The sequence below is a fragment of the Eptesicus fuscus genome, chromosome 3 (assembly GCF_027574615.1).
Source record: "Eptesicus fuscus isolate TK198812 chromosome 3, DD_ASM_mEF_20220401, whole genome shotgun sequence".
Lineage (NCBI taxonomy): Eukaryota > Metazoa > Chordata > Mammalia > Chiroptera > Vespertilionidae > Eptesicus > Eptesicus fuscus.
In genome coordinates this window covers 70,728,381-70,749,431 of record NC_072475.1, presented here as the reverse complement: position 1 = coordinate 70,749,431, position 21,051 = coordinate 70,728,381, and the positions used below count along the sequence as shown (strand labels likewise).

At 39.8% G+C, this 21,051-nt stretch overlaps 1 protein-coding gene across 1 annotated transcript in view; it reads left to right on the top strand.

Annotated features, from left to right (window-relative positions):
- The window catches only part of DZIP3 (DAZ interacting zinc finger protein 3), a 135,199-nt gene that overhangs the window by 6,746 nt on the left and 107,402 nt on the right, over positions 1–21,051 (top strand). Inside the window, exons 2-5 of the mRNA XM_028153242.2 lie at positions 4,182–4,285; positions 10,494–10,563; positions 12,820–12,975; positions 19,853–19,969. Of these exons, the coding sequence (XP_028009043.2) occupies positions 4,254–4,285; positions 10,494–10,563; positions 12,820–12,975; positions 19,853–19,969 (375 nt within the window). The 5' untranslated portion in view covers positions 4,182–4,253. The remainder of the gene's footprint in view (positions 1–4,181; positions 4,286–10,493; positions 10,564–12,819; positions 12,976–19,852; positions 19,970–21,051) is intronic.

The following is a 21,051-nucleotide window of genomic DNA, read 5'->3' as shown; positions in this document are numbered from 1 at the left end:
TGATCAGAGGGAGCTGGAGAGGCCTACCCAGGCCTAAAGCTTCGGCCAGAGGCTTTAGGCCTGGGCAGCGCCCAGCCCTCCATTGGTGTGAACTATAGAGGAAACACCTTTTCTGACTGCACATTGACTAAGCTTCTTGTATACCACTGGTAATATTCTTAGTAACTTGGGTAATAAGAATCCAAAAAGGTGATCTAGGGTTTTTCCACCACACTTCTGGAGAAAAAAATCAAGGTCCGCTGCTGGAAGGCTAAGAAATGTCATATCCTGCCCTAGCTGGTTTGACTCAGTGGATAATGCCTCAGCCTGCAGACAGCAGGGTCTTGGTTTGATTCTGATCAAAGGCATGTACCTAGGTTGCAGGCTCTCCTCCCTGGCCGGGGCCCAGATCAGGGCTCATGCAGCAGGCAGCCAATCAAAGTGTTTCTCTCTGTCTTTCCCTTTCTCTTCCACGTTCTCTAAAAGTCAATGGAAACATACCCTCAGGTGAGGATAAAAAATAAATAAAGAAATCCATATCCTATGAAAGACACATCTTGAAAATGCCTAAAGAAAGTTGTCATTTTTTCTTGGTGAAGTCAACTGGAGTCCGTGTTGATGAAAACACCTTGGTGGCTGCGGTGACTGACAGTGGCTGCAGCAGTGGGGTGATGGGGCTGGTGCCTTCCCCTGACCAGCCCAGTTGCCTCCCACAAAGGGAGGCCAGACTGCGGCTTAGGTACACTCCCTGTGGGGCGCGGGCCTAAGCCATCAGTAGGACATCCCCTGAGGGCTCTCAGTATGTGAGAGGGGGCAGGTTGGGCTGAGGGACCCCCGACCCCCAGTGCACGAATTTCGTGCACTGGGCCCCTAGTATGAGAAATAACAACTTTCAGAGTACTAGAATCACAGAACACCTGCTTTAGTACTTTAAAAGCTACCCATAATGAATGGCTGTTGCTGCTTTTCTAGCAGACATAATCTGATCACTAATAGTGAAAATATTGGTTTTAAGGAACTCTCATCACAAAATGCCTTGCCTTATTCCTAGAGAGTGTCCTGTTCATGTTTTTTTAAACCTTGAAGTTATTACTGCTCATATGTGGTCAAAACATATCACATCAACTTTAAGGAGATTTTTGAATGCTTTTGGTAAAAATCTAACAGAAGTGGTAACTAATGGTGTCCAATTTTGTGTTATTAACAGATCCATGAACTTTTTGAGTATATTTAGCTTAATGCTGACCTAGTAAATCCAGCTTTTAAAAATAGCTATCAAATTTTTACCAAGTTGTAGCTTCAAGATTGTTAATTGCATCATTGTTTGTAATAGCCAAACAAAAACAAAAACCACACCAAAACAAGACACAAATGGAGACAATTTAAGTATTTATCACTAGTGGCCAGAGAATGATTTATTTTACAATGGCATACCATGCAGTTTAAAGGATATGGCTGATGTATATGTGCTGATATGAAAAATACAAAATGCCAAACTTGCAAACTAAGCTGTCGTTTGTGCAATGTGGCATATATTTGAAAAACTGTTTTTGTCTCAATTCTTAAGTATCATTATTACCATTCCTTTCTGTATAATACTATTTATCCAATGCAGATAATTGGAAGAAAAGTGAACTAATTTTGCTGAAAACTTTAAAAAATTAAATGATAATGATGGTGATAGGAACACATGTAGTGCTTACTGTGTGCTAGGTACTGTGCTATTGCATGTTTTAAACACCTACTGTTCATGACAATCCTATGAAACAAGTATGTTAATCCCCATTTTTCAGATGAGGGAGCTGAGGCACAGTGGTGTTAATTTACACAAGGTTGCACAGCTATTGTGTGTCAAAGCAGACTGATTCCAATGTTTCTATGCTTGTAACTACCAAAGTTATACAACCTCTCTATTTTTGGCATTGATGGGAATCTAAATGAGATATTTTATGTCATTTCTCTTTCATGTAGACAGGTGATTTATTGCTTGTACATGCTATGTATTATAAGGATGGTCTTATTTTTCTTCCTCAGAACAATGTGTTATATGTTCATTTAATTAGCCTTTTCATTTTAACTCATTTATCTAGTTAGGTAGTTCTCAACTGGGGGCAATTTTATCCCCCAGGGCACATTTGGCAATGTTTAGAGACATTTTTGGTTGCCACAATGGGGATGAGAAGTGGGGGAGTTGCTACTGGCATCTATTGGGTAGAGGCCCGGCATGCCGCTAAACATTCTAAAACTGTGTAGGACAGCCCTTGCCAGCATGGCTCAGCTGGTTGGAGCATAGTCCCATACACCAAAAGGTAGTGGGTTCGATTCCCAGTCCAGGCATTTGCCCCGGATGTGGGAGTAATCCCTGGTTGGGGTGAGTTTGGGAGACAGCCAATCTCTCTCTCTCTCTCTCTTTCTCTCTCCCCCTCTCCTCTCTCTCTCCCTCTCTCTCCTCCTCCTCCTCCTCCCCTCCTCCTCCTGCTCCTCCTCTTCCTCCTCCCTCTCTCTCTCTCTCTCCCCCTCCCCCTTCCTCTCTTCTCTCCCCCTCTCCCTTCCCCTCCATCTCCCTCTCCTTGTCCTTCCTGCTCTCCCTTTTCCCCTCTCCCCTTTCCTCTCTCTAAAGTCAATTAGAAAAATAAATAAAAACACCCTAACCAGTTTGGCTCAGCAGATAGAGTGTCAGACTACTGACTGACCTGAGTTCCATTCCGGTCAAGGGCACTTCACCTTCTTTGCAGGCTCCTCCCTGGCCCCCAGGCCTGGTCAGGGCTCATGCAGGAGGCAACCAATATTTCTGTATTTCCCTCTCCTACTTTCTCTAAAAATCAATGGAAAAATATCACTGGGTGAGGATTTTAAATACATACATACATACATACATATGTATAGGACAACTACCCATAACAAAGATTTATCGAGCCCAAAAATGTCAGTAGTGCCAAGAAAGAAAATCTGATTTTATTGAGCATAAGAAAAGTTTTTAATAACTAAACTCCAGTCCTGCAAAATAGCAAGTGTCTTATTTTGTTTTCAAGCCAATAGCATTGAGAAAAGCAAATTGTGTTTCCCCCCCTCCCTCCATTTTTGTTTCTTTTTACATTCAAATCAACACTTTTACTTGGCACTGTATAATCTGTAAGTACCAGAGCAGTCGAGGGTAACAGATTCATGGGACATCTTCCCACACATTAAAATGTAAACTTGTTGGCCAATCAAGACCTGTAAATTGGTCAGGGGATTTAAAAACAATGTACAAATGTTTTCAGAAGCTATTTAACAATATACAGGAGGCTTAAAATATTTGTGCCTTTTCACTTAGGAATTCTACTGAGATTTTTTTTTTTTTGAAAGTGGAATTAACACTTCATTTTTTTGGTAATTCTTTATTGTTAAAAGTTTTACCTATGCCTCCTTTTTTCTCCCATTGACCTCTTCCCGCCCACTCCCGCCCCTCAGTACATGCCCCCACCCTCCTATTGTCTGTGACCATTGGTCATGCTCATATGCATGGATACAAGTCCTTTGGTTGATCTCTTACCTCACCTCCCCACCCTCCCCTACCTTCTCTCTGAGGTTTGACAGTCTGTTCCTTGCTTCTGTGTCTCTGGATCTATTTTTGTTCATCAGTTTGTATTGTTGAGTATATTTCACAAATGAGTGAGTTCATGTGATATTTAACTTTCTCCAAGTGGCTTATTTTGCTTAGCATAATGCTTTCCAGGTCCACCCATACTGTTGCAAATTATAAGGAAATAACCATAAATATAGAGAAGGCCTATGGGCAGTGGAGTTTATCAAAATGCTACTTATAATAAAACAATGAGAAACAATCTAAATGTCCAACTATAAGGAAATGGTCAAAGAAACCCTAATCAATCAATTAGAATTGGGTAACCATTAGAATAATTACCAGAAGTACAAAACAACAAGAAAAATGCTTTTGACGTAATGTTCAGAGGTGAAAAAGGTATTGTAGAGTATTGTCTATTCAATATGATTACAAATTGGTCAAATATACCTATGCTTGAAAAGCAATTAAGTATTTTAAAATGTAAACAGTGATTTATGTTTAGATGATGAAATTGTGATCTTTGTTTTCTTTTAAAATTTTCAAAATTTTCTTTAATGATCATGTACTACTTATATATAGGGAGAAAGAATGTAATCCTCCTACATTTCCACTAAAAATACTACTTTTCTTACAGCTTTAAACAGAAGTAGTAGAAGTCAGACTGAAAGCATTGGAATAAGACTTTTGCAAAAGAACATTGTGCATCATGGATTCTCTTCCAGAAGAATTTTTTGTGAGGTAAGGGGTGGATTGACAAAAGCCAACTGCATTTGTTATATTCCAAAGACACACTTGTTTCTTCCATATAATCTTGGAAGGCTACTGTGAATGAGATACCTTTGTTTTTCAGGACAGTTTAGCAACTTTGAATAGTGGAGGATATACTAGTAAACTGGGTAAAATCTAATTTTAGAAAATTTATTTAAGGACCACACCCTGGCTGAAGAGCCAAGAATTGAAAAATATACCACAGCTTGTTATATTTGGGCATTTTCAATAAAGTAATATTATATATATCATTTAACAAGCACTTACATTGACTTACTCTTTGCCAGACATTGTTTTAAATGCTTTTACAAAACTGTATTAACAATAGGGTAATATATAAATTGGTCAGGACACCCTCACGCATAATGACCGATCAGCAAGCTGTGTGCACAGCAGGCGTGAGTGGGCGAGGACTTGCAGCATCTAGGACGGGGGCGGGGGGCGGCGGAGGCCTCTGTGCGCCTGCACCGGGAGTTCGCAGGCGTGCAGAGAGGCCTCTGCAGTGGTCCTACTGCAGCCCGGCCCAGGGGTTCACAGGCCTCCCCCGGGTCTGGCCTACCTCTTTTGGACAATCCATGGAGGAGCCCTGGATGGGTGGGCAGGGCCTACCTCTTTCGGGCCATGGATCGTGGGGCTCCCACACTGTGACAGGGCACAGGCCAGGCTGGGGTCCCCCTATCCTGAGTGCACGAATTTTGTGTACCGGGCCACTAGTGTTAACATATAAACCTTATAACAACTCTATGAGGTGGATGCTATTATTATTCTCTTTTATAAAAGGTAACTTAAGCATAACATAGAAGACTCTACTGAATGGTTCATTTGGGGCCAGGCCAAAAGTCCCTCCAATCAGGTATCAGTTTAGCCCGCCTATACCTCTCCCTTATAATACTAAACAATAGGTTAGTATTGGAGATCTCCCTTCTATAGCTATCTTATATAATAAGCAATGTGCTCTATTTATTTTATAAGTATTTATTGATCTTCTTGATATTTAGGGAATAAAGACTAAACAAAATTTGTGTATTTAGAATTATAATGTAGGAAGGTATATAAAAGTTTATTTTTAGGCAAACTGCATACATAAATGTTATATTAGAGATGCTGAGGCTATATATAGGAAGGAAAAATAATTACTGTCTGGGGTGAAGTGGGTGTTCATAAGGTACTGTTTGAATTGAACTTTAAAGACTAGGAAGCATTTTGATGGGTGTAGAAGCAGAGAAGATGGGAGGTAATTTGACTAAGGAAATGGTAAGAAAAAGTACTTAAGACAAATTCTTGGGGAGCATTTTGACTGTCCTCTTAAGGAGTTTAGCTTTATTTTGTGCAGAGCCATTGACATTGTAAGAAGATAAATGAAATTTATGCTATATTTTGAAAAGACTACCTCTATTGATAGTGGAAAGAAATGGAATTTCAAGATACAACACCTTTAATTGCTTGGGAAGAAGCTGATGGAGGCTTGTAATACTAGGAATAGGAAATAGTAAGAAAGGAGGGATTTATAAAACTAGAATAAACAGAATTCTATGACTGCTTAAATATGAGAAAAGGGATAAAAGAAGTAGAGATGGCTCACAGGTTCCTAATGACCAGAAGGAAATTATACCACTAACTAATATGATACCACTATATTATACTAGAGGCCTGGTGCATGAAATTTGTGCACGGGGGGAGAGGGGTCCCCTCAGCCCAGCCTGTACCCTCTCTAATCAGGGACCCCTTAAGGCAGGGGTCTTCAAACTATGGCCCGCGGGCCACATGCGGCCCGCTGAGGACATTTATCCGACACGCCGGGTGTTTTTGCCGCCACTGTCTGTCCTGCTTAGCAGCTGACTTGTCCCGGGCCCACAGTGCGCATGTGTGGAATGTGCGCCGCACTCTCTGACTCCCCTCCTTCTCTCTGAGGGACAGTGAACTGGCCCCCTGTTTAAAAAGTTTGAGGACCCCTGCCTTAGGGGATGTCTGACTGCTGGCAGTCAGGCATCCTTCTCGCAATCTGGGACCACTGGCTCCTAACCGCTCACCTGCCTGCCTGCCTGATTGCCCCTAACCCCTCTGCCTGCCTCTGCCTCTGGGCCTCTCTCCAGGCCTGATCTGCAGCTTCTGTGGCAGCTGCTGATCAGCCCTTGCCCCTCTCTCTCTCTGGGCCTTGCCAGCAGCCGAGGCAGCTGCTGATCAGTCCTTGCCTCTCTCTCTCTCTCCAGGCCTCGCCAGCAACCACAGTGGCTGTTGATTAGGCCCTGTCTCTGTCTCCAGGCCTCTCTCCAGGCCTTATATGCAGCCACCGAGCCAGCGGCAAGGTTGTTAGGCCTCCGCCTGGCTGGGCTGGAGGCTAACAACCTCACCACACTCGCACCGCTTCGCCCCCCACCCTGCTGCCTGCTGCCCTGCCCCCTCCTCCTCCTGATGACTCGTTGTCCATTTGGTCATTTAGGACGTGATGGCCCCTCATCTTTTATAATGTAGATGTTATCCCAATACATTTAATAAAAATGGTCTGCAAATTATGCTTACACTGGAAGTGAACCACTTATCAATTTTATTTTAATCATCATTACTGGTATACCTTGTAAGTGTAAAATTTGGCTTCCACACTGTCAACATTTCTTGGGGGCCAGACTTTAGAGACTTCATAGATAGTTCTGAGGTCTTTGGCATTGCTCTGAAGTTACTGGCTTCCCAAGTCACCACTTGAGGTGGTGAATTTTTCTACATTGTCTTGGTATTTTTTTTGGTTAATTTTTATTCAGTTCCTCATTTGGCCTGTGATAATGGCCACATATTGGTGGCTTTATAGCTTTCATAGGTTTTCTTGAAGGGGTAGGAATTTTTGGAAAGGCTTCTTCCCTTGAACTCCCTTAAAGACATCTTTTCACCCCCATGGGTGTCTTTAGTACCTGGAAGGACAACAGAGTGAGCACAGAAGGACATTGGTTTGTGGGAAAATGGCTGGGATGTAAGGGAAAAAAAGTCTTCATGAGAAAAAGTATGGGTTGAGGATGGAATCTGCCAGGCAAGACCAGGGAGTCTTGGGGATATGCCACTAAAGAAGAGGAGGAGAAGTTTGGGTGTTGTCCTTCCATCCTGGACACTGGACCTGGTTAACAGGGCTTCTTCCTCTTTTACCTTCTTTTGGTGAATAGGGTTGGTTGTTACATAACTGTGCTAGCAGTTTGTGGTTTCCTGGTCATCTTCACCAGGTCAAAATTTCCCAGGGCCCTACCCCAGGCCTCCTGAACATATGCTTTTCTCTAGGACAATGAGGGGCCACACCTCCTAGGCTTAATTAATCAGGAAGCCTCTCCTCCAGCTAATGGTAGTCCTGGGAGAGGAATTTACACATCACAAAGCACCATCCTGACACTTCCATGGGGAGGGGTGAGGAGGCCAAGATGCTTCGGTAAGAGAAAGGGGGCATTTCTTTAGCACTCCTAAGCCTTCTCAAACTTATGGACCCCATGTTCAATTCTGATGGGTCACATGGTAGGGAGATGATGCTTCCTCCAAATGTTTCCCTAGGCCACCCATTTCAGTGTTCATTGTTCTTTCTCATCCTTCACCATTAGCTAGTTTTCATAAGATTTACCTACAATCTTTTCAAGGTAATGTGACTGTCTCTGTGGAGATGTGAATCATCCTGCTTCCCTAGTACAGGTTGCTCTTGTGCACCTTGAAAACCATTCACTTCTTGGCTACTACCAGAGAAGTTTCCATCTCACCCCCTTTTCCACTGTCCTCGTGGCTCTCCCCAGCTTTCTGTTTTCAAGGTTGAAATCATTGCCTTTAGGCTGTCTTTAATGAATAGAGTTGCTTATCTTAGCTTTGTTTAAAATCTTGGGTGTGATCATAGTAGGCAGAGTATCTAGATTTGGGGTTTAACAGTATAAGGTGAACGAGGCAGGAATTTAAACTCCTGAAATTGGGCTTCCTGTTTGTATGTTGAAAACTGCACCTCCCCCCACCCCACTTCCTGAGAGAACACGGGTAGTCAGACCCTTAGTCTGAAGATTGCGGACTCAGGCTCATAGAGGACAGGAGGCCCAGGTCCTGTCAAAATATGGATTAGAGGCAGGGCTAAAGGACCCTACGGAATCCATCTCCGCTCCTGCCATCAGGCTTTGGAATTGCTGGGCTTGGTACCAGATGTGATGTACACTGACTTCCTATAGAGGACTCAGGGCAGTGAGGCCTTGATCTGAGGAGTCTGGCCTTGGGTCAACAGAGGGAGGATCCCAGGACCTGCCAGGGCTCAAGGTGAGGAACATGAAGGAGGAGGAAGGGACCCTGGACCCTAGAACAGAGTCATCCGGCGATTTCTGCATCCGGGTCTCAGAGACTCGGGGGCTTTGGTATAGGGAGTGGATCTCAGATACGCAGAGGACCGGCCCAAGACCTGCCAGAGTTAAGGTGAGGATCCCAAGGAAACACTAAAGGGACTCTGGATGTCACAACAGAGGGGACCCCACCAATGCCCTCCCCCAGTGTAAGCTTTGGGAGTCCCCAGTGTGGGATGACAGGCAATTTTTGCATCTGGATCTCAGAGACTTGGGGGCTTTGGTATAGGGAGCGGGACCTCACATACGCAGAGGACCGGCCCAAGTCCTGTCAGAGTCAACATTAGGATGTATCGACCCTGGATTGCATAACAGAGGGGACCCCACTACCCTTGCTGTCAGCCCTGGGAGTCCCCAGGGCGAAATGACCACACGCAGTATTTCCTGACTTCCACAAATGGGTCTGAGAGATCCTGGGAACATGGTATCAGGAAAAGGGCCTCTGGTCCACAGAGGGGAGGGCCCAGGTCCTCCTGGAGGCAACCAAGGAGGCAGTGGCGAGGTCATTAGGCTTCCCTCCGGCCTGGACCAGTGGCTAACGACCTTGCCCCGGGATCCTACCCCGCCCCCCCCCCCCCACCTGGTGTTCCGTCATTCCTCCAGTCATTTTGGATGCGATGGACCCTGGCTCTTTATGTATACAGATTATATTGATTATACCGCTAATTAATATGGGGATCTCAAAAAGAGACAGGTTTAATGTGTGTTTGTGTGAGAAGCAAAGAGAGGACAGATAATGAGCTCAGTTTTGGATGTAACTTAAGATGCTGTTAAGATATTCTTACAGAAACTGTACAGTAGATAGTTGGAAATACTAGTAAATAGGATTTTCTTTTTCATGTTATTTTAAAGAGCACTGAGAATCATATTGTGAAACATTGTTTCTGTGTAAGAATCATTTTTTGTTGAAACTTTCATTGTGTGAATAATGCTATACTTTTTATCTGTCCCACTTTCCCCTAAAAAAAAAATCAGTTTGCACAAAGTAGATGGTAAAGAATTTTCTGTCAAATGAGTACATAAATGTGAAGTAAAATGGGGTAATATTTATAAAGTACAGTTCTGAGTAAATCAATTGATAGAAGTTTCTTACCTCAGTTTTATCTCTGCAAGTATATAAAATTAAGATCATATAAATCATATATGACTGTGTTATGGTTCTTATATTTTGAGTCCTGTGTCATGCTTCTGTATGTAGGCAAAGATATTTTATAAATAAAATTTTAATTTTAGTATATAATACTGCATATGTTCAAATTTCAGGCCAATGTCAAAAGCAAAACTTGTCAAATTATTCCTTTTACAAAAATAGTTGCCAGTTTTATAAATATTATATTCTGCTTGAATTTTAAAAAATCATTTTGGAAAACTGGACAATTGTAAGGCTAGGAACCTGAAACAAAAAATAAAATGATCTGTCTAATAGATCCTTCCTAAACCTTTATTATCTTCATAAAGACATACATATGTACTTACATAAAACAAAACATCAACCTTTTCAAGAACCTTTTTTCTTTACATTGAAACAGTGCTATAAGCTAATCCTCCCCCCCCTCCCCGCCATTTTTTTGCTCTACTATGTGTCTGTTTGAAGATGGAGTTTCCTTTATATCAGTTTTATATTCTCTCTACCACATACAGTTAGGACATGGCATAATTTCTTTGAGTCCCTAAAGAGATAGGGCACCTACCTCCTTTTATCAGTCTTTGATAACACAATTTTACACTTCTGAAACTTTCAGACAAAATTTCACTTGTTAGAGTTTTTATTACTAAATTTAATTATGTTCTTTATAAGGAGATACCCTGAGTACACCTTTCTTTTTTATTTAAAATAGGCATCTTCCTGTGGAGGAGGAGACTAAGGAAGAAACTGAGAATAAGGTAGAAAAGTTAACTGATCAACTGGTAAGAGAAAATTTAAATTTCATTAATTGTTAGTTAATTAGTATTGACTAAAGCAGGTAGTGTAATGTTAACTCTAATTAATTTAATTATTTTAAAAATAATTAAATTTCACTTTTGTATTTTAATAAGTAAGATTATGCTCTTAATTAAGTCTTGCTTTGATAATTGATATCTGTGTCTCAAAGTTATCATTCTGTGCACCAATCTTCACTATAAGTTAAAATTAATAGATAATTGAGTTGACTTGCCCAGAAACATTTTAACAGTTGGTTTTAAGAAATCTCTTATTTGTCTTTAAAGGCAAAATTCAATCAAAATGAAAACAATATACATACAAAGAAATCATACACATATACCGAATTTTATTTAGTAAGAAATTCACTGAGTTGTTTCTGAAGTTAATTCTCTTCCCTGTTTTTATCATCTCTCTCTCTCTCTCTCTCTCTCCATATATATATATATATATATATATATATATATATATATTGATTTCAGAGAAGGGAGTGATCTTTTTTTGCTGTTGTTAATCCTCACCTACGGATATTTTTCCCATTGATTTTTGGAGAGAGTGGAAGGGAGGGATGGAGGAAGAGAGAGAGGATAGAAGAGGAAGAGAGAGAGAAACATCAATGTGAGAGAGACATATTGATTGGCTGCCTCCAGCATGTGCCCCTACCAGGGACCGGGGATGGAACCTGCAACCCAGGTATGTGCCCTTGACCAGGAATCAAACCTGAGACCTTTCAGTATATGGGCAGACACTCTAACCACTGAACACACCGGCCAGGGTGACAGTGGTCATTCTTTTCTTTTTTAATGTATATTTTTATTGCCTTTTTACAGAGAGGAGAGGAGAGGGATAGAGACATTGATGAGAGAGAAACATCGATCAGCTGCCTCCTGCATACCCCCTACTGGGGATGCGCCTGCAACCAAGGTACATGCCTTTGACTGGAATCGAACCCTGGACCCCCCCAGTCCATAGGCCGACGCTCTATCCACAGAGCCAAACCAGCCAGGGCTAGTGGTCATTCTTTATAAGCGCTTGTCTAGTTTATGGAAGTTCTTTTTTTTTTTTTACCTTTTGAGAAATTTTAAACCAACAGAAAAATTGCAAGAATAGTAAGAATAGCACAACATACACTTATATACCCTTTAGAAAATTTATGACGTTTTCCTGCATTTTTGGATATAATTTTTATGTAATGAAGTACTATAAAAAGTAAGGTGTATTTGTTGGGTATTGTTGGAGATGGAGGAATCTTAATTTAAGACTCAAATCCAGCCCAGCTAGCATGACTCTGTGGTTGAGCGTCGACCTATGAACCAGGAGGTCACGATTTGATTCTTGGTCAGGGCACATGCCTGGTTGTGGGCTCAATCTCCAGTGTGGGGGCGTACAGGATTCTCTTTCATCGTTGATGTTAATCTCTCTCTCTCCTTTTCCCTTCCTCTCTGAAATAATAATAATAATAATAATAATAATAATAATAATAAAAAGACTCAAACCCAAAAGTGGAGAGTAGGCAGATAGTTCTGAATTGACTTTATTGGTTCCTAGTTATAGTCAGAGTAACTCCATGGAAGGGCATTTTCAGTGACTCCAGCCCTTTATGGCCTCTGCAGTAAGAAGCTGTTCTGATATTCAGAGATCAGTAGCAACATACTCATATTTGCAAAGTTTCAGCAGGGTATAGAAGCTATGATATCTTGTTAAGGTTTGAAGGAAGGCCATCATCCATCTGTTCCAGGCCCTTTATCCATTTCTGTTGCCCACCCACTCCTCACAACTAATGTAAAAACCATTCTTAGAAATAGTTTTCATATTATTATGTAGACTAAACTATGTAATATTTTAAACTCAGCATTTTTATGCTTTAAATTACCAATTCAGTGCATGCTTTGTATTTCTCAAGAAAAACTATTTTTTAAGTTGTAACTCATACTTATGCCTAAAATTGTTCATGTTTCCTATACCATCACCCTATTTAAAAAAGGTGTCATTTATCCTTATCTTTGAATTTCTACTTTGTTTATAACTTTCAAATGAATTTATAATGACATTCCTCATAAGAAAGCTTCTTGAGTTTTGGTCTTAAACTTCCTATAATGTTGTAAGTTCCTTGAGAGCAGAAGAATGTCTTACTCTTATTTGGGTTTTCTGTAGTCTATCATAGTGATTTGCTCTTTTTAAAAATAGTTTGGTTTTAATATTAGCCAAATATAATTGTGTAAATTTTTAATAATGTCTTCTAGGATAAACAGGAAAAGGACATACCTTCTAATCTTATGCCTGTTAATCTACTATTAGAGGTGAAGAAGTTATTGAGTACAATTAATAATCTACCAAAAGGTGTGGTCCCTTACATTAAGAAGTTTGTAGAAGAAAATTTTTCTTTCCAAACTATGCAGGTAAGATAATTTGTTCATTGGGGCAGAAGTATAGCCCTCTGTATGTAACTATCTAGGAAAACACTTTATGTTCCTTTACTCTCATACTGCCTCCATACTCACAGCATTTCTGAAAGTAGATATGAGGGTTTATTTCCACACTGATCAATTCTCCAAGGCTAGCTGGGTGTCTTACAAGTCATTTCAATTCTGATACCATCTACCTGGAGTTAGTATCAGATCCCACAGGTTAAGGTCCCAGTACCACAATGTTGCCCCCAATTCAGATGTCATTCGCCAGTCCTAGGTTGTCCTCAGTACTTCTGATCCACTGGCTATAAATTGGAGTACTAACAACCACCACTTGATTGGAATGACTTGCTAGAACAGTCCACAGGACTTGGGGAAACACTTATGTTTACTATTTTATTACACAGTATAGTTCATGATAAAGGATACAGATGTACATCCAGGTCAAGGTATGGAAGGGTCCTGAGTGCAGGAGCTTCTGTTCTAGGGGAGTCTGGGTGTACCCTTCTCCTGGCACGTGTTCATGTTCACCAGACTGGAAGCTCTCCAAACCCCTTTTTAGGATTTTTTATGGATGCTTCATTATGTAGGCGTCATCAATTAATAATTCAAATTTCAGTTTCTCATTCAATGGGGCTAAAAGTTCCAAGCTTTTATTCTTGGCTTGATTTTTATGGTGACTAACCCTTATCTGGGAGCCTACCAAGGGTCACTTCATTAGAACAAAATACACTTCTTTCACTTAAGAAATTCCAAGTATTTTAGCTGCTCTCAAAGACCAAATATAAGCAGGTACTTGGGGCAGAGAGCAATATATGTGCCTTTTCTTTTAATAGTAACTCTTTTTTGTATCACAATAGTATAGCTAAAGTCTTGAAGTCTCCATCTTATTGCTTGTGAAGGGCTTAATGTCAACCTTGACTCTAGACTTTTATTAATTAAATAGAGTTAGTTGGTGGTAGCCTTTCAAGAATAATGGTAGGAATGTTGGTTAATAGTTTGTAAGCTGTTGATTATAAGGTCTAGTATTTATTCTAATTTTATTAATAACCCATAATATGGCACTCTGGGATAGAGGAGTGCAGTTGGTTTTCCTAATTTTTAAAACGCTGACAAATTTTTCAAAAATGTAAAATAAAAATAATGTCCAAAACTTTTAGATTCATGAGTAAAATAAATATTCTAGAGAATATATTGTAGATTTCTATCTTGCAGATCATTTTTCTAGATAATAAGTTGTGAAATTTTCAGTACAAGATGGGTATCAATTTTTAAATTAATGGAGTTTTCCAAAGTTAAAGAGAATCATCTACTTTTTGTAGCAGCTAATTGGTGGGAAGGGAGCAAAACACCATAGGTGTCTTGAAAAGGTCACATTTGCCTTTTCTGTGAAAAAATATATCATTCATTATTTCCACAAGACAATACTATTATGATTAAAAAATCAAAAAAACTCTGAAAATATCTAAAGACTACATATAATTATAACCTTAACTTAGGTAATTTACCACAGTATATATTCTGGTTTGAAATTGATGGAAAAATGCCACTATTTTCCTCTTATCTTCTGGAAATCACCCAGAAGCAATAATGAGAAATAGAACCCGGTATCCTTTATATATGCAAACAATAGCCAATTAAAGGTAAAAATGAAAGAAAAATACTTATTTATAATGGCAACAAAAAAGGTAAAATACTTAGGGAAACATCTAAGGGATATACACTCAGTGGCCAGATTATTATGATCTCTGAATGCATAATAATCTGGCCACTCATTGTGTGTGTGTGTGTATATAAATATATATATATAGAGAGAGATATGAGGCCTGGTGCATGAATTCGTGCATGGGTGGGGTCCGGCCAGCCTGGCCAAGGGGAGGGGACATGGGCAGTTGGCCGGCCTGCCTGCTGGTCGAACTCCTGGTCAAGGGGACAATTTGCATATTAGCCTTTTTTATATAGGATATACACTGAGGGGCCAGATTATTATGTGTTCAGCGATCATAATAATATGGCCACTCAGTATATAAGATTATAAACTAGAATTTCTCAAAGATTTTCCTAAGTCACCTACCAGAGGCTGTCTGAACACCATAGTAGTCCTGAAGGATCTAAATCTCTGGGGTTAGGTTTAGGAATGTCCATTTTAGCAAGCAAGTACCCCCCACACACTGATTTTCTTCACTTTAAGTTTAGAAATCAATACTCTATTAAAACAATAAATTAAAATCTCTAAAACTCCATTAAAAGTAAGAAAAGAAGACCCTATTGGAAAGCAGTACATTTTGGAAAATAATATAGATAAAGCTGTCAATTTTCCTGAAATTAAAATGTTCAAATATCATATAAATCAAAAATGATAAAATGATGTTTTGTTATTACTAAAAGCTAATTCTAAAGTTCAAATGGGAAATAAAAGGAAGAATAGCCAAGAAAATTAAGAAGAAAAGTGTAGTTGCAAAGGGCTTGGAATTTGCCCACTTAGATGTTAAAACTTATTATGGAGCTCTAGTAACTAAAATATTGTTACTTGCTCTTGACTCTAGACAAATCTAGAAAATAGAAGATAAATTTCAAAAATAGACCCACATACATATAGAACTTTTATGTATGATAAGGTGAACAAAAATTGATAATGCTAAAGGGGAAATAGATAATTCTACAATCCTAGTGGGATTGAACATAATTCTATGAATAACTGATAGAGCACGGACACAAAATTAGTAGAGCTGAAACAAACTTGATCTCACTGACATGTGTTTATATATGTGTGTGTGTATATAATATATACTGACATACATACTACATATACTAGTAAACACTGCACCTCACAGTGGCAGAATACTGTATATGTTCTTTTTAAGTGCACACAGAACATTTATAAAAATTGACCATGTGCTAAGTCACAAAGCAAGTCTAATCAGATTCCAAAGAATTAAAACATACAGAGCATGTTCTCTAACTATTGTACAATTATTTTAGAATCAATAACAAAGATAAACTAGAAAGTCATATTCTTAAGTTAAAATATACTAGAGGCCTGGTGCATGAATTCGTGCATGGGTGGGGTCTGGGCTGCTCACCCCAATGGGGGCCTATCAGGCTGGGCCAGCGGGGGAGAGAGGCCATAGGAGGTTGGCTGGCGGGCCCCATCCCTGATGGGGTGTTGGGGGACAAGAGGGGGGGGGCAGCCATGAGGAGGGTCCATGGGCAGTTGGCCGGCTGGCCTCACCCCTGATCGAGGTTGGGCCCCACCCCTGATTGAGGTTGAGGGGCCGCGGGTGGTTGACCGGCTGTCCCTGACCCTGATCCGGGGTGTTGGGGGCCGCTTGGGGGTGGGGCCAGCTGGGGGGAAGGGTTGCAGGCTATTGGCCTGCTGGCCCCACCCCCGATTAGGGGGAGCCGATCATGGCTGGGATCAGGCTGGTTGGCTGCTGCAGTGCACATCATAGCCACTGGTTGTTCTGGTTGTTCTGCTGTTCTGGTCACTGGGCTTTTATCTATAACTAGAGGCCCGGTGCATGAAATTCATGCACGGCAGGGAAGGTCTTCTCAGCTCAGCCTGCACCCTCTCCAATCCAGGATCCCTCACAATCCTGGACTGCTGGCTTCTAACCGCTCACCTGCCTGCCTGCTTGATCACCCCCACTGGCCTGGTTGCCCCCAACTGCTCCCCCTGCTGGCCTGGTCACCCCAGGCAGCCTGCTGCTCAGTCGTTTGGTCACCCCTCACTAACCCCTCCGCCGGCCAGGTTGCCCCATGCAGCCTACTTCTTGGTTGTTTGGTCACCCCTCACTAACACCCCTGCTGGTATGGTCACCCCATGCAGCCTGTTTGGTCCTCAGTTTGGTCGTTTTGATTGCGACGGTCACTTAGGCTTTTATATAGATAGATAATAAAAGCATAATATGCAAATAGACCTAACAGCTGAACAGGGGAACGACCATCTGGATGACCTTCCAGACGAAACCGGGGTGACAAGGCAGCCGGAGCTGCAAGGGCCAAGCCCCTTGCACGAATTCCATACTATATACCTCTAACCTAGGTAACCTAAGGGTCAAAGAAGACATCATAATGAAAATTACATAAATGTTTAAACTGAAAAAAATATATATATTAAAACTGTTATTAAGTAAAAACTGTGCTTCCAGGAATATTTATAACTTGAAATGCGTATGTTAGAATAAAAAGCAAGGTTGAATACCAATAATCTAAATAAAAAGTTCAAGAGGTTAATGGAAGAAAAGCAAATTAAAAACAAAGTCTAAAGAAGGAATAAAAATAGCTAAAACTGATAAAATAGAATAAAGCACGTAATAAAGAAGGTCAGCAAAGACAAAACTTGTTCTTTTGAAAAGACCTATAATATTGATAAATGCCTAGTAAGAATGTTCAAAGAAAAAGTAAAAAGGCAAGAAAATAACCAAATCATTAATGTGAATATGAAGACAATATAGATTCCATAGTGATCTAAAAGATCATAAAGAATTCTGCAACTTGCAGTGACTGCCTGGATTGGTTTAGAGAACATTCCTTTGAGAAGAACTAGAAAAACTGAGCAAACTATTTCTTAGTAATGCTTACTTGTGCTTTTCTGACATATCACTTAATTCAACTAAGGACAGATCATTTCAAGCTTTACTTCTGTTACCTAGGGAAGAGTCTATTTATGGTTTACCCTTTGCAGTAAATACTGCCAGTGCCCTGCCCATATCCCTTGACTTCTATCCTTTCAGTATGCTTTGGACCAGCGGTCACCAACCAGTGGTCTGCAGACTACTGGTGGTCCGTGAGGTCTGATAGGTTGGCGACCGCTGCTCTGGACAACTTCCAGTTTTCAGTATCTGCATCTCTATGCCTCAGGCCCCCCCCCCCCTTTTTTTTTTCTTCTAGAACTCCAAAAGGCTGTACTCAGCAGTTCTGAAGTCCCAAGGAATTAATACCCCCCTTTACCCTAGAAAACACTTTGGGGTTGTTATATAAATACCTCAGTTCCCTTTTGCATTGTGTAATACTGAGGTTTGTATTTTTACTGTTTTTCAGTTTCCCTGTTATGTTAACTAGAGTTACCCACTGTGGGTAACTGTTTTAATAACACATCCCATTAATTTAAGGCCTGCTTTCGCTTTCCTGTATCTTTTCTCCACTCCCCTACCCTGTTCTGGGCATATCCCAAATAAACTACGTGCACTGAAATCCTAGTGTTAGGGTCTTTTTCCAAGTGGAACAGATGAGGGTATGAGTGAGGGGGTACGGTGGGTAATGGGGGAATAGGACACATATGTAACAACTTAATAAAGAAATAAAATTAAAAAAAAAAAAACAGATACTCTTACGGTATATTTCTTCAGGTTCCCAACCAAAAGAATAAGGTGTTACTAGGCCCGCTCTTCCTTGATAGGTCAGGAACTCTCAATTTTCCCCCTACTTTTGCAAGTTTGCTAAGAGATGTGCCTAGCATCTCAGCCACAACCAAATACAACAGTTGCCTTAAAGATAAAAGTGACTCCAAAAGTCAGTCTCACATTTCTGGCCCTTCCACCTCTCTTGCATTTTGGCCATTGATAGTTTTCCATTGCTTTCAAATAAATAGATTTTATATTTTGTCCAGCTTTTTAGTTGTCATTGAGAGGATCTGAAAGTATCTAGACTATTTGGCAGAGGTGGAACTTCAGTGTTATGTTTTATATGCCTTTTCAAAATTTAGATATATTGTTGAGTAACTGGTTGAATCTTGAATTCTGGTGATAGTTCTGAACTGGAAATATAAATTTGGAAAATCTCGGTGTATATGCAGTGTTTAAAACATGACTGGATTTATCCAGGGAATGTGTGTCAATGGAGAAGAGGTTCATTAACTTGAGTGCTAGGGAGACTGAAATTAAGCATCTAGTTAGCTAGGAGAAAAATAGTCACGTATTGTATAGTAGACACCAAGTTAAGAAAGTGTAGGTTAAACTTTCCAAATAGATAATACAGTAGGTCCTCGGGTTGCATCAGCGATCCGTTCCAGCAGTGCAACGTAATGCGATTTTCGCGGTAAGTTGGAACCTACCTGCATAAGCACCTATGTCACTCTCATGGAGCACATAAACAGCAGTAATGAAGTGAAACAGTAAAAAAATTTAAAGGAAAGATAACAATTCCTGACCTTTACTTGTGGTAAATAAATAATAAAAAACATAAAGCACATATGTACTTATGTCAAAATGACGGAACTTTATTTTTTTTATAAATAAATGGGAGATGGCAACATAACCACGAAATTACTTACGTCGAGTCTGATGTAACCCGAGGACTGTCTGTAAATCATTAAACAGATAATGTAATTTAAGCCAAGCACTTGTGGGCATAAGGCATTGGGGAATGACCACAAACAATACATAGTCATTCCTTTGATTTCATCCATGTAAATACCAAACTAAGGTACATAATAAATCATATATTAGCTTGGTTTCAATCAGATTGCAGTATCAGATGGCTTACCCTGGTGTTGATATTGAAGCCAGCATTCCTGATTACTACCACAGGCTCAGAGTTGGAAGGAAGATTTTAGTTATGCTAGGGAACAGAAGATATGAGAATAAAGTGGGATTACCCCTTTCCTCTGAAGTAAGAGTGGATATTGCCAACCCCTTGGCAGACATAATAATGCTTCTTAGTGTTTTGAGGAAATAGTTACAAAGATTTGACAGACTTATTAAAAACAAACATGTATGAGAACAGTTGTATCTGGGTTGTGTGGATTTAAAGAAGAAATCTTTATATCTGTATTCCAAATTTTTAAAAATGAAAATGTATTATTTATAAAAATATGTAGATATTTATTCTAACTTAAGGACATTTTCAACTGAATAATTTTGCATAGAGAGAAGTTGCAGCTAACAGCCAGAATGGGGAGGAAATAGTTCCTGCTTTGACTTTACGTTTCTTGATAACACAACTGGAAGCATCACTTAGGAACATTCAAGCTACTAATTATACTGTAAGTGTTTTGTTTTTGAAAGTTTGAAATAATGGACTCACAACATTTTTCAATGAGAATATGGCTAATGCATGCTAACTTTAAGGTGTAGGCCAATTTCTATTTTCCTCTTTTGCCTCTATCTAGAGCAGTGGTTCCCAACCTTTTTTTTGGCTATGCCCTACCTAAGCATCTCTAAAATTCTGATGCTTCCCCCACCCCGTGACATATAATTTTTATTATTAGAAAAGTGAAGTCCTATTCACATGGAGGAAGCTTAAAAGGCCATTAACTTGGTCTAAACAAGCTTCCAAAGAACATGGCATCCATGAAAGAGAGAAATAAAAGAATGAAAGGACAGTTGAAGTACTGAGGAAGAAATCACTAAGAAATTGTTAAAAAATAATAATAATATGAAGTGATATGAGAAATAGCAAATAAAGTTTCAAAATATATAATAAAGAACTGAATTGCATAAATATTTCACACTATGTATTTACATACTGTATATGAGGCCCCTAGAACCATACGAAATGCAAAAAGTTCACTGTTAATAACTTAAAAATCAAATTGCCCCCCATTGGGCAGGTGCCCCATGTTGGGAACCACTGATCTAGAGAAAGGTACACATACCGTAAATTTATTTCCTTCTTTTGTCTTGTACTTTATGACTACATCTCCTTAATGAGCTTATTCTAGTCTCCTTTCCTGCTACAAAATTGTTCATCTTAACCAGTTAACTGCCATGTGTCCAAAATAGAAATCATCCCTACACATCACGATATTTTGAATTTAATTTAAAAAAATCATCTGACTTTGGAGTTGAATAAAGGATGTCATCTTCTTCTTGCGAGGCACTTGGCTCCATTATTTCTTCATCTGATGCCATTTATGGGGGTTGAATTTTATTTCCACATATAATACATTACAGTGATAAATTCAATAATAAAATAATGATAATTTGCAGTTCTGTGGAAATATCACCAAAAGTGAACACAAAATAAAAATAAACCATCGACATGAAAACACTAAATTTTGTTGATGCTCCAAAGAAGAAATCTGTAAAAAAAAAAATGAAGAATGCACACCATGTTTACCACTTT